The sequence below is a fragment of the Archocentrus centrarchus genome, chromosome 16 (assembly GCF_007364275.1).
Source record: "Archocentrus centrarchus isolate MPI-CPG fArcCen1 chromosome 16, fArcCen1, whole genome shotgun sequence".
Classification (NCBI taxonomy): Eukaryota; Metazoa; Chordata; class Actinopteri; order Cichliformes; family Cichlidae; genus Archocentrus; species Archocentrus centrarchus.
Window position 1 is genome coordinate 789,597 of NC_044361.1, and position 13,596 is coordinate 803,192.

Here is a 13,596-nt window from a genome sequence, read left to right on the forward strand (position 1 = left end):
CCTCTGGCAACACGACGTTCCTGTTTTTGGTGCATTCCCACGATACTCTCACACAGCCGGCCTGCTGAACTTGTCTTCAGTTTCAGTGGATATTTTTAGGGGAAAATTTGTCTCCCTTGGACTCCTTGAGATCCTAACAGGGTCCCCTGTGCTGAGGCGCTCTCTCGGGCTGATTCTCTGATCGGATCCAGATGCTCGTGGAGTGCGAAAGGGGACGGCACAGGATTGATCGGGGTCAGGATGAAGTTAGGAGTCACGTTTCTTGACTGTGATCCTTCTTTCTGTCTCATTTTCTTTCCTCCTAATGCTCTGCCCGGCCGCCGTGTCTGCTGTCACGGTGTCTCTGATGCCTGTGTTTTATGCTCTCGGGTGAGACGGCGTGGAGCTCAGCAGGCAGCGCTACACTCAAGTCTGGCACTTTGCCTCACCTCTGCTGAGCGTTTAATAAAGTCTTTTACAGTCTGAGGGTAAATCTTCACTGGAGTTTATAGGTGCCCCAAAACAGTTTTCTTTCCATCCTCCGAGCTGTGAAACGTTCATAATAACAAATGAAAAACAAAAGAGTGAGTGTGGATTTCCAGTTGTAGAATATTTTATTATTGAACAGAAGAGTTTGAGATTTGTCACTATTGCTACTCCATCAGCCGGTAACATCCACTTTGAATGTGACAGCAGGGCGAGTTTTGTTCCTGTGAACTGTTTTGGTTCCTTGGTAAAAGTCTGTGCTTTTCCTTCCCTTTAGGACCATGCCGACTCTGCAGAGCTCTGCTGTCCTGCTGCTTTTAAGCATCCTGATTGGCCTAAGCTGCTCCCTGGACCCACGGGACCCCAATGTGTGCAGCACATGGGAGAGGTGAGGCCTACCTAACTGTCACAAACAAACAGCTGTCACTGTTATGATACCACGTAGACTGTATTTTCTCCTACATCGCATGGATGAAAGCTTGGAGTTTGCACACTTTTAAAGGTTTAGTGGTCAGGCAGGACTTTAGGACACCACAGCAACCAAACAAACCTTTAGGAGAGGAGAAAAACAACATTGCTTTATTTATGGGAGCTCCTCCTGTACAGACTGGAGGTTAACTTTCTAATTAGAGTTCAACATCCACTTTTGCTGCCTTTGGCTTTAGGATAGAAATAATTGGTCGGCTAACAGACCCAACAGGGCACGACAAAGTAAACCAAAATCTGATATGAAGCCAATTGGCCAGTGATCAGAATATACAGTATATATATATATAGATAGATGATAGGTCACCCCCTCCTCCCTTTTTACGTCAATGAAGCCACAGTATGGCAGAAACTGAGCCATCAAGCACTGGTGATGTCATCTATAGTCAGAGTAGGTGCCCAGGTGGTGCAGACACTGGTACTGAGGTTCCTTTGCTGTTAAAATACTGTGTACACAGCTGTATTTAAACTACTGCAATCAGCAACTGTGGTGATTGAAACATCCATCCATCCATCCATCCGTGAATGCATGGATGGATGGATGATAAAGAGCAGGTCCAGTGTTCTGTGACTGATGAAAACTGCATTGTTCCTCTTGAATCTGAGGCTCGACTAATGGACTCTGGCATAGGCCTTCCCGGGGGGATCCAAACACTTTAGCTTCAATTTGATCATGTCATCTATCCTTCACACAGACTACATGACACTATAAAAAATGTAAAAAAATGCAGTGCATCTAATAGCTGCTTAGATAATTCAGTCACAATCAATAGTGATGACTAAACAACCCTGAAAAATCATTTTCCATCTCCTTTGACTGGGAGTAATATTCACAGCATGTGCTGCTCTGGTTTTCAGCTTCAGCACCTCAGTGAAGGAGTCCTACTCTCATCCTTATGACCAAGTGACAGAGGAGCCCTGCTTGGATGCCCGGACTTCCTACAGATGCACACGCCACAGGTAGCAGAATGACCCACTTCCTTCCTGACTTCCTCTTCCTGCCAGTGGAGAGTCAACACATAATCTGTGCCTGTGTCATTCTTTCAGGATCACCTACAAAACAGCCTACAGGCAGGCAGTGAAGACTGACTACCGCAAGAGATACCAGTGCTGTCCGGGCTACTACGAGAGTGGAGGCAGATGTGTCCGTAAGTAGCTGTGGAAACCTTTGACCTCTGTGCTCCTACTCCTACATCAGTGTCACGTTACTGAGACAGACAGCAGGAAGGTGAGACAAACAGATGGGGAGCGCTGAGGAAACCCAACATTAACGTTCTCAGTCCTCAGTTACCAGAAGCAGCCATATTTGGACAAGACCGTGGAGTATGAAGTTATCAGCTAAGCACAGAAAGTTACATTCATAAATGGAAGAGGTGCACAGGCACTGTTTTCTTCTAATTAGAATAGAATAGAATAGAATAGAATGTCTTTATTGTCATTATACAGGATGTACAATGAGATTGGAGGGCCACTCCTGTTCAGTGCCATGTAACAGAAAATCAAACTCTCTAAAATAAAAATATTATAAAAATATTATAATCTGGTATGATCAATATAATCAAGAGATATACAGAAATAAACAATGTGTAAAATATACAAAAAATAGAATGTATAAAAATATATACATACATTGGTGCATCTGTACATTGTAAGAAAAGTAAATATGTGTATACATATAATAATGAAGATGATGAATATTGCACTTGGTGAATGAATATTGCACTAGTGAATGAATACTGGATATTACACAATATAGGAATGTCAGATATTGTTCAGTATGAATAATATAATATTGCACAGTTACAGTGGGTGAGTGTGTGAGTTCAGGGTGGTGATTGCTCTGGCGAAGAAACTGTTCTTGAGTCTGTTTGTTCTGGCTTTGATGCACCTGTAGCACCTGCCAGAGGGCAGCAGGTCAAACAGGTCAAAGCCAGGGTGTGAGCTGTCCTTGATGATGTTCCTGGATCTGCTGATGCAGCGGGAGGTGTAGATGTCCATCAGGGAGGGGAGAGGGCAGCCAACGATTCTTTGTGCTGTCTTGACTACCCTCTGAAGCCTGACCCTGTCTGCCTCAGTGCAGCTGCCGTACCATACTGTGATACAGTACGTCAGCAGGCTCTCAATGGATGAGCGGTAGAAGGTCAGCAGCAGGTTTGAGTCCAAGTTGTTCTTCCTGAGGACCCTCAGGAAGTGAAGTCGCTGCTGAGCCTTCTTGATAACAGCTGTGATGTTATCTGACCAAGAGAGATCAGCAGAGATGAGGACACCAAGAAACCTGAAGGTGTGGACCCTCTCCACATGCTCGCCGTTGATGTAGAGGGGAGCTGGGTCAGTCCTGTGCTTCCTGAAGTCGATGATGATCTCTTTGGTTTTCATGGTGTTCAGTACCAGGTTGTTCTCTGAACACCAGGCTGTCAACTTCAGGACCTCCTCTCTGTAAGCTGCCTCATCTCCCTTCGAGATGAGTCCGACCACTGTGGTGTCGTCAGCAAATTTGACGATGAGGTTGTTATTGTGGGCCGGACTGCAGTCATGGGTGTAGAGGCAGTACAGGAGGGGGCTCAGCACACAGCCCTGTGGGGAGCCAGTGCTCAGTGTGCGGGTGGAGGAGAGATGGGGGCCAAGTCTCACAGTCTGGGGCCGGTTGGTTAAGAAGTCCTTGATCCAGGAACATGTGAGAGGGGGGAGGCCCAGGGTGTGCAGTTTGGTGGTGAGAATGTCCGGGATGATTGTGTTGAACGCTGAGCTGTAATCCACAAAGAGCATACCAGAGTTTTTCTCACCAGAAGCACAGACTTCACCATCTGTGTCTTAGACAGACATTTGTTAGATAATTCTGTTCAACAGACATTCGTACAGCACTGTGGAGAGGTGCAGTCCAGTCATGGAGCAGAGGTGAATCTCAGCTGTTGCCCCAGGAGTCTCCACCAGAAAATGCAGTTCCTTTATGGCCACTTAAGGAGGCTGGCTTCAAAAACAGGTCAATCCTCATTGACTTGCATGTTAAAATTCCCAATAAAAATCATGTTTATAGCCTGGTCTAAAAACAGTTTGGGCCTCTATGCCCCCCTCAGGGGGTGGTTTTCTGTAGCTGGTAATCTGCGAGGCCTCGACTCCAGATTCAACAGTCAGCTGATGATGTCACCCTGTCCAGTTTATGGTCAGAACTCCTGTCAGTCAAAGTGACCATACTGTAGTGTTTATACTGTATATATATATTGCAGTAAACTGCACTAATCTATCTCCATAAACCAGGTGATAAACCAACAGAACGAACAGAAACCAACATGCACAGAGTCTGGCTAAACAAAGCAATGTGACGCTGGACTATACACAAAAAATATCAATCAAGTCAATCAATACCAAAGTTTTAGTGCAATATCACATGTATGCACACATTCACATCTCTTACAGAAAGCTTTTATTTCCTCTTTTTCCATCCAGTGTACATCATCAGTATGAGCAGCACGCTGCACATGAATGACCAAAATTATAGGTTCACTGCCCGCTACTCATCCTGCTGGCAGTGACTGCTGGAATTTTTCAGAAAAATATATTTGATGTATTTTCATTCCAAGATTTCACATCATTTTAGAAACCTTGGTTCTAATAGTGAAGCTTCTATAGAGTTCGGACGTGTGGCTCTGCTGCCTGTGCAGCTCATGGCCTGCATCATATAAATATCATCATTTCTATGGATTCATGCATCATGATGCAAGAAAATAAAGTATCTAAGCTCATTTTTTTAATGCTGGTGTCAGACTTCAATAACATGAGAGGTTACTAAATATCCTGTCAGGGCCTGAGGCCCACTGATTATGGTGTTCCTTATTTTCTGTCATATATATTAAATATATGCAAAGTTTCAAATAATGGGGACAGTGTATCCACAGGAATCTCTGAGAGTTAAAAAGCTCAGACTGTTTTTTCCACTGTAGGGAGGGTGGCCTTAAAGAAAGAGAGAGGATGGACTGAGGGGCCGCACCAAGACCCCCACCCCCCAAGCCACATGGCTGCCTGTGTGTTTGGCATGTTAGGCTGGTTTTAACATTATGGCCGATCACTGTGGTCGTATTGGCTGAAACTGATGCAGCTGTCTGCACTCCACTGACGCTCTGTGACAGTTTACAGAAATGATGTGAAGCCGTACGTGAGCTTGTTTGAGAAAATTCTCCCGTAGCTTTACAAATCTTCCCTCACATCACCGGATGATCTTAGGAGTAAAGTATGGTAATAAGAAGGCTTCTGTGCTTTGTGCTTGAAAACCTGACATTTCGTAGACAAATGCTTGTCGCCCAGCGGAGATAATACTCGGTTATGGTTGCTTATTGTGTGCCACCTTCAGCAGAAACCTCTGATTTTCATGACTGACATGAGAAAAGCCGAGACGGAACCAAAAGATCGCTGTTTTGAGCTTTGTAATTGAAATATCCCCCATCAATGTGTCATCCGTGACTCTAACCCACTTTCTGTAGAATGTAGTGTTATTTCTAAATGCATATAATTACATATAATTATGTTTACCTTGTTCATTTGATGACATGTTAGTATCTGCACGCCTTCAATTAAAGGCGGAAAAGTAATCAGTAAAATTATTGTTTATTGAGTTTGAACTGAAAGAAAAACCTGGGAATACGCAGCACGTGGCTGTCAGCAGAAAAACTGTTTTGTAAGAAAAATTAAAGAGATTTGTAGTCTCCAGTCATAAATGCATGTTTGAATTAACTGAATTAACGGCAGAGCCATTTCTGATGTTGGCCTGCAGACAACTCAGAGACTCTTTTTAGGAGAACGCTCCTCGACAGGCTGAATGGCATCTTAACACGGCTGCTTTCAGACGCGTGGTTGGGCCCAGCTGTCGAGCTGGCAGCTCCTGATGCTGGGATACATTTGCAGAATACAGATCAGCTCAATAGATTTCTGATTGTGTAAACAACTCAGATTTGTGGCTTTGAAATCAATTTCGCAGCCTTTAATGATAAAACCAAATTTGAAAGAACAAAATCATGCAAACATGAAGCATCATCAGCAGCTCTTGGTAGAAAAAGGACGCTGCAGGGATTAATCAGTGAGTGGAGCAACAGAAAATAAACTGGCAGCTAATTTGTTGCTTTTTTGTGTTGATTTGTTGCACTTCTGTTTTGTATCACTGCAAACTGAATATCTTGAAGGAGACCTCTGAAGAGTTGGAGCGTGATCTGTTACTTCATGTTTTACTTTAAAGAGATTTCACACAGTAATAATCTGCAGAATAATTGTTTTCTTTTCTTAAGCATGAGTTTTCAGCTGGTCATTTATCAAACCCGACTTTAGTGAAACAGAGTTTAATTGTTATTGTTTCAAAGCCAGGAAAAAGCTGCTCGCTGCCACCTTCCCTCCACCTACTGATTATCCGTGGACGTATCGCTGCAGCGTCTTTGTGTGCTGGACTCGGTTCATCTGCACTTTCGAACCCGTGACTCATCACTGTCTCCTGCTCTCTGCTGTTGGCCGGCCATCTCGCTCGAGTCACGGGTGTGTTTTTATTTATGAGGCCATCCTGGACAAACTACCCTCATATCTTTGGAGTGATTTCATGGAGCTCATCTTCCAATCATAATCTCACATCTCTGCTCCAGCATATGAAGACAAAACTGTGTTTTCTGCTGCAGCCAATACGAGTCTGCAGAAACAGACTGAGTTAAAGATGTGGTATCCTTTAGGTACCAGGCTCATGGTAAATGACTCTTTTACTGTAGTTTGAATAAAAGATGCCTTTGTGATCTCACCCAGTGGTTCATAGACGCTAGTTTTAAAGCCGCTGGTTTGTCATTTTGATCAACACCATCCTGGTTTATGGAAACTAGACATGGTAAGAAGGGATGGATCAGACCCATAAACCAAGGATATTTCCATACTACATCAAAGAGGTGCTCAGCTATGATGCCAGCGCATTTCACAGTGACAGCAGAGTGACTGAAACTGGAAACAGACATATTGTTGAAACTTCACTTATTTTACACGTGAACGTCTTTAGACTATCTGTAGTAGAAAGGGGCACATTTGGGGGTTTCCAGCTGTTTTGCAGTGGTTTCAATGGTGTGGCCTATTTGAGATTAAAGTGACTTTGGCAGCCCTGCCCTAAAGCATGGCCTGCTGTGGGGTGGGGGTCAAAAGTTTTATTTATATAGAGCCACTTCACAATCACCTCAGGGTGCGTTATATTGTAAGATAAAGACCCTACAGCCTACAGTGTCAGAAAGAAAGCCCCAACAAGAAGTGGGGCGGGGCATAACAAGATCAATCAGACACGTTTGGAGATATGATTTTTTTAAAATAATTTTGCCCTGTGGGGAGTCTGGGGTAAACTGGCTATCTTCATATTTCACCTTAAAAACTGTTTACCTCAGATGAGACAGTTATTGTTTCATTTTTGACACTGGACCCAAAATCAGACAACAAACTGAATCTGAGTAGAAAAAAAGTTTTTTTTACTGTGAAAACCACAAACTTGTTTATCGAACTGTTTTTAAAACACAAATATAAGTTGTAGTTTTCAAAAAAAAAAACTTGTGTACAGCAAACAAAGTTATAAACAAGTTTTCACATTAAACTGCCGGCAGTGCCTCAGCAGGTTCAGTACGGTTATTATAATCATGCAACAACAGTTCCGTCATCCACAGACAGAGGGCGCCATCACAGTGCGTTTGGTGGCTTTTTTCATCCGTGACTACACAACACACTAAACACACTAACTACACACTCTAAACACATTAAAATCTCTGAAATCTCAAAACTCGCCTTCAGTATCGCTGTCTCACTGTCGCCCGTCACTCTCACACCTCTCACCTGTTCTCCAGCAACCATTGCTGATGTGGTGAGTTTTCCCACCAGTAGGAAAGAGGATGTGGTGAGGTTTTTTGTTGTTGTTGTTGTCTCCCCACTTTCCTGGCTCTCTTCACTGAGCGCCATCTAATAAAGGCCAAATAAGTATCTTTAAAAAAATGCTTGGCAGGTCTCTCTGGAAAAAGAGGTCACCAGCCTCAGTGGAACCTGGTTAAATAAAAAACTGCTGTGTTTTTGTGACATTATCCAGTTTTCTGGCCCAAAGCTTTAGATAACATAAACATTGAAGCTTTTTAAAGGCTGCCTGTTCTCCACAGATCTGCTGCTAATCCTGTTTCTGCTCACCAACAGCTCGCTGCACGAAGGAGTGCGTCCACGGCCGCTGCGTCGCTCCAGATCGCTGCCAGTGCGAGGGAGGCTGGCGAGGCGAGGACTGCTCCAGCGGTATGAATCAGCCTTTTTCCTCACTCTCTCCTCTACCCTTCAGGTCCACAGACAAACCATACTTCACATGCACAACAGGAAATGACAAACGGCCATTAGCCAAGTGTGTGATGTTCACACACACCTCTCCATCACACGCTGAAGCCTCTCCAATGGAAACAGCAAGGGAGCATTACTGCATGCACAGCAGTGAGTCATTTATATGAGCCTCAGTCCAGAAACCAGTTTACTGGTCCTCAAGGACGCTGAGCTGAACCTCCAACTTTGGTTCACTAACAAAAAAAAAGACTCACAGTTTCATAACAGCTTTTCTTAATAAAGTGCTGTCGATGTAAAAGGAATCAAACAATTACGTTAAACTTCCTGCAAACTCATAGTTCAAACCAAAGCAGTGAGTTATGTTTCATACACAGAAAGGAGTCCATGAAGAAGAGTTCAGGCTGCTCCTGCCTGACGTCAGCAGAAATGAAGGCAGCAGCTCAGCTGGGTCAACAACACACAGCCTCTCTCTTCTGCCCCCCCCATCCCTTTACAGAGAAGAGGAATTAGCTGCAACAGGCAGCGGTTGATGTCTTGACAGCAGCATGATGGGAAGAGGAAATGGAAAATGTTACCCCACTCTCCTCCTTTTGCCTGCCCCACTTCTCTCCGTCTCTTCTTACACTTCCCTGCTACCCTATCCCTCACTTAAAGTTTCTTCTTTTCTTTTCACTCCTTCTCTCTGCTCCTCTTCCACTCCTCTTTTTCCTTGGCTCCTATAGTGGAGTCTTTTTTTGGCAGAATATGACCTTACACTTCCTGGATGCCTGTGTGTTGAGCTATTTAGCTGTGGGAAAGAGGAGAGGGGCCCAATGTTTTCATGCTGAAAACGCTTTGCATTGTTTGCTCATGAATGTGGAGAATAGATGGGTGGGGGGGTGTCCATACTTCTCGCTCTATATGTGAAAAAACAGGAAGGGTGAGCTGACATGGAGGCATGATACTGACTGAGGCAAGAGGAAGCCTCCAGTGTTCCTCAGGCACATTTCCCAGCTCCCAAAGTAGTTTTACTTCATGTCAACCTCGTTTCCATGAAGCAGGTTTTTCAGGGACCCTGAAGGGTGATTTCCTCAAATCACCAGTGAGTGCTGCTTGTTAGATGTCCAGAAGATTATGTGGACTTTGGATGCAAGCAAATCCCGAGGCACCGCTTGGACCATGCACACGGGAAAAGGGAAAACGTTCCCATATCTGTCTGCATTCTTCATCGAGGATGCTGAAAAGATGCCAGCTCTGAAGCCTGCATCAGTTAGCGGCTTTACTTGCATGCAGTGGTGGTCATATTAATGAGTCCTTCTGTGGGTACATAATCATATCTGCGACCCAGAGGAGAGAAGGGCTTCGATTCTAACGTCATTATTTGGAAAGCCTCATTGAGACCAAGACCTGTTGTACAAGGTTAATACAGTACATGCAGAGGTTCATATCAGCACACAAAATATCAATAAGAGCTCAGATGAATTTGTAACTTCAGTCTGTTTGCAGGTTGTTGTAAAGCGCCACAGTTTGAATTTTTTTTCATAGGATCATTTTTATGTATCCTGAAACAATAAAGCTTCGAGCTCTTGTGAAATACATTTAAGGTTTGTTAGTTTAGAATAACATCACTGTAATTAGAAAAAAGAAATATGGTCAACACAAACAGATTTACATCATCAAATTAAGGTGTCATTAGCATAAAAATGTACATTTTAATGTTGAAAAATAAATATTTTACACACAGGATCTACTTTTTCTTTCAGCTGCCCCTTTTTAGTGTCCCCACAGAGGATCAGCCGTCTCTCCCTGTCCCAGCATCCTCCTCTGTCACACCAACCCTGCATGTCCTCCTTCACTGCATCAACCTCCTCTGAGGTCGTCCTCTTCTTCTCCCGCCTGCAGCTCCATCTTCATCATCCTTTTCCAGTATATCTCCCTCCAAACCATCTCAGCCTCGCCTTAAACCCTCCACCTTCACTCTGCTTCTTACCAACCCCAGCTCTCCCCCCGCCTCCCTCTCCACACTTTTATTCTGCAGGATTTATTTCTCTGATCGATGCTGGAAAATATGTTTCACAGTCGAGGGTCATCATCCTGTACGTGTTTCTGCGATAAAACATCAAACACGGGGCAGGTTTCACACATGCAAACACAAAAGGAAAATATGCCTCGAACGCTCCTTTGACATCAAATTTTGGGCCGTTTTGACTCGATTATGATGATTAAATCAGTGTTGGACTCATGCTGGCTGAAGTACGTGCAGACGTGGGAATAACTGAAGGACTCCAGCAGCTGCTCACAGCTCCTGATTTGTTTGATAGCAATGCTGTCATTGATTCCTGTTATAGGTCATATTATTGATTGAGTCTCTCATTGATTCAGTATCATATTTGCAGAGAAACGGTATAAAAATGCTTCCATGTGAATCAGGTGAGCAGGAGTTCTGCTGCCATCAGTTTGAAGTCACTGTTTTGCAATGTGCAGCTGCTGGATGAAAGGAAGCAATCATCTTGGAGTCATTTGATTCTCATGGCAACTGGGAACTGGTTCCCAACTGGAAGCAGTACTTGATTCCCATCCTTAGTACTACTGCAAGTTGTTGTCAGCAAATATCCAGTCGTGGCTCTCTGCACTTACAACATTGCTGGTCATAAATCTAAATCAGAGATATCCAGACCAGCAGACTTAGTATCATGATGTTTCTGGATGCACCGAATCAGGATAACTGAGACCACCTTTCCCCTGCAGGTACACACTGAATGGTACAAATACTCAGAGTACTGGAGCCCTTTTTCTGGCTGCTGTTTCCTCTGGGATCGTCTGTCTCACGATGGAGAAATACTGCAGCAGCTTCGACTGTGCGTTCAGTTCAGTGTAAAAAAGTGAGAGAACTTAAACGCTGTGCTGCCGTTTATCATGTCCAACTACGTGTTTGGCAGATTGGAGGTTGTTGCTGGCAGTGGCCGCTGAAGCTGCAGCCTGCTGTTATTATGCTTTCACACTAAAGCAAAGCAGCATTTTCAAATGATGTGATTACCTACGAAGTTAAAACACGTCAACATCGGCAGAATGTTGGGGTCTTAAATGGACATACTTGATTTCCCCCCATGACAAAAACCCAGAAAGAGGTCCTACAGACTGACTCCTGCTGTCAGATGAAACCTTTCCTGGTTCCTGGAAAAAGTATCAACATACTGTTAATATGTTACTATCATACTGTTAATATGCGGTATAATGTTTGATGTTTGAGACCTGAAATCAAAACAAATAAGTGAATTGTGGACATTCTTGGAGAAATTCTTATGCAGATATATCAAAAAATCAAACTGGGGATATGTGAGGTTGAAAGCCCAGTAAATATATATATCCATAGAATATAAGTTTATTCTGTGGAAGATTTAAATTCACATATATCCACATTACATATCCTCTTTAAGATGTACGATCTTGGTAATTAGTTTCCAGACTCACAGCATCATTGTGACTAATAAAAATGGGATTATAGCCTCCTGCACACGTCCAGCCTGGTGAATGTCACCCACCCACTCAGTGGGCGTGGGGCCGTATCAGCAGTCTATCTTGCAGGCCTCTGTGTAAATATAATGGCTGCCCCAGCTGAGTTTCTCATTACTCAACATCACACACTCCCCTCTGCAGTGCCCACACAGGGAACAGTTATGGTTCCTTTAAACAAAAGAGCCACGGGTCCTGCTTCGCGTAAGTGCAGCAAACCCTGCAGTCTGTTTGCTCCGAGCCAAATTTGGCTCTATATGCTGAGAGTAGATGTCAGCGCAGCTCCTTGTGTTTTTCTGACCGTGCTCAGGCATGTGTTCACCACAGGCAAAGATGGGGGGGGGGTCTGAGAACATGAGCGCGTATGACGTGGAGCTCACATATCAGAGGACGATTCACTGCAGGTCAGCGTGAAATCGCTGGGAGAAGATAGCCGACTCCCATCCATCAGTTACGTCGGTGTGACTGGATATCACGTTTTCTCCGAGACGGTCGAGGTAACTGATGAGAAATTTGAAGAATGCACCCGTGACCAATCTGGGCTCCCTCAGCACACTAACATCTCTTCATGAACTGAAATCCAAACCTTGTGTGAATCTCTGCTGCATGCTAACCTCCCAGAGCCAATCGGCAGGCTTCTGTATTATTTTCCATTATAAACCGGCCCGCCCAGTAAGCTGCGTGCAGGTCTCACTGCTAATTCCAAATTATTTGCTGGTAATATGACACTTGCAAGCTAAAAGGTCAGATTTGGATGAGGATGAATGGCATCAGACGCTCTCTTATTGTTTATGTGCCTGCTGCTGGAGGCACTGAGTTTAATCCCATTTGATTCTGTTTGTTTCCCATGACTTCATAGATCTGAGTGTCCATGACACTGTGCGGGGAGGAAAAACAAATCTCTAAATGATCACATTTGCAGCGTATGCCCAACAATCATGTGCAGTGTTATTTTTCCTCCTCGCTGTTTTTATTCCACTGCCAGCACTGCAGAGCAGGTTTGACTCACTGTTTAGAGGAGCAGGACGTTTACTGGAAGATGACTGCTTTAAATCACTGGAAAATGTGGGCAGTGAAAGTGAGAAGCTCCATTCTGTGAGTGTGTGCAGAGTTGTGCGACTCCATGAGTTTTTAGGGGTTCTGGGAAAAAAACAAACCGAAAGAAAAGTTTTATTTGTGGATGAAAAGTTTTTAAAATCAGTGAGATGTCCTGTAAACACAGACTGACAGAGTTCGCTGAGAGCATCATTTCCATCCTCTGTGTTCTGCATCCTGCTGATGGTCGTATCCACATACGCGGTGATTCGGTTGTTTGGCGACCTGCTTTATGTCTGTGTCACCTCGACACGTCTCAGTCGGTGGCATCCTTTGCTCCCACTGGCAGTCGCTTCAGTCGCTGCCTCAGAGTTGAGAAAACTCTTCTGTGCTCTTCCCTACAAGTTGGTGAATTTCAACAAATCTGACGTTCCTCAGTCTGTGGTCACTTATAGTCTCCTCCTGTCTGGATGCCCCTTAATGCACCATTTATGGTCCTGCATTGGTGCGTGTTTTTGATCTTTGGCTACTCAAAAGGGATTGTGGGACTTCAACCCATGCGGCAGCCACAGAGATGAGCTTGGTTGAAGTCAGTGCATAACCCTGATGGAGACAGAGCGATGTGCAGGTCACTGCTGGAAAAGCAGAGGCAACAAAGATGAAGCATCAGAGGAAATAAACGATGGCTGCAGTGGGCAGTTTCACTCCACTACAAATGAGTTATTTGCACATTCCCCCGAGCAGGGCTGAGTTAAAGACCAACAACCGCAAAAACACAAAGAACAGCTCACACTGGAGGCTCATATCATA

The 13,596-nt window shown here is 44.2% G+C and overlaps 1 protein-coding gene across 1 annotated transcript in view; it reads left to right on the top strand.

The window, feature by feature from the left end:
* LOC115793883 (platelet endothelial aggregation receptor 1-like) overlaps positions 1 to 13,596 on the top strand; it is a 151,321-nt gene that overhangs the window by 21,446 nt on the left and 116,279 nt on the right. Inside the window, exons 2-5 of the mRNA XM_030749049.1 lie at positions 743 to 853; positions 1,810 to 1,911; positions 1,999 to 2,099; positions 8,128 to 8,220. Coding sequence (XP_030604909.1) covers positions 747 to 853; positions 1,810 to 1,911; positions 1,999 to 2,099; positions 8,128 to 8,220 — 403 coding nt within the window. The 5' untranslated portion in view covers positions 743 to 746. The remainder of the gene's footprint in view (positions 1 to 742; positions 854 to 1,809; positions 1,912 to 1,998; positions 2,100 to 8,127; positions 8,221 to 13,596) is intronic.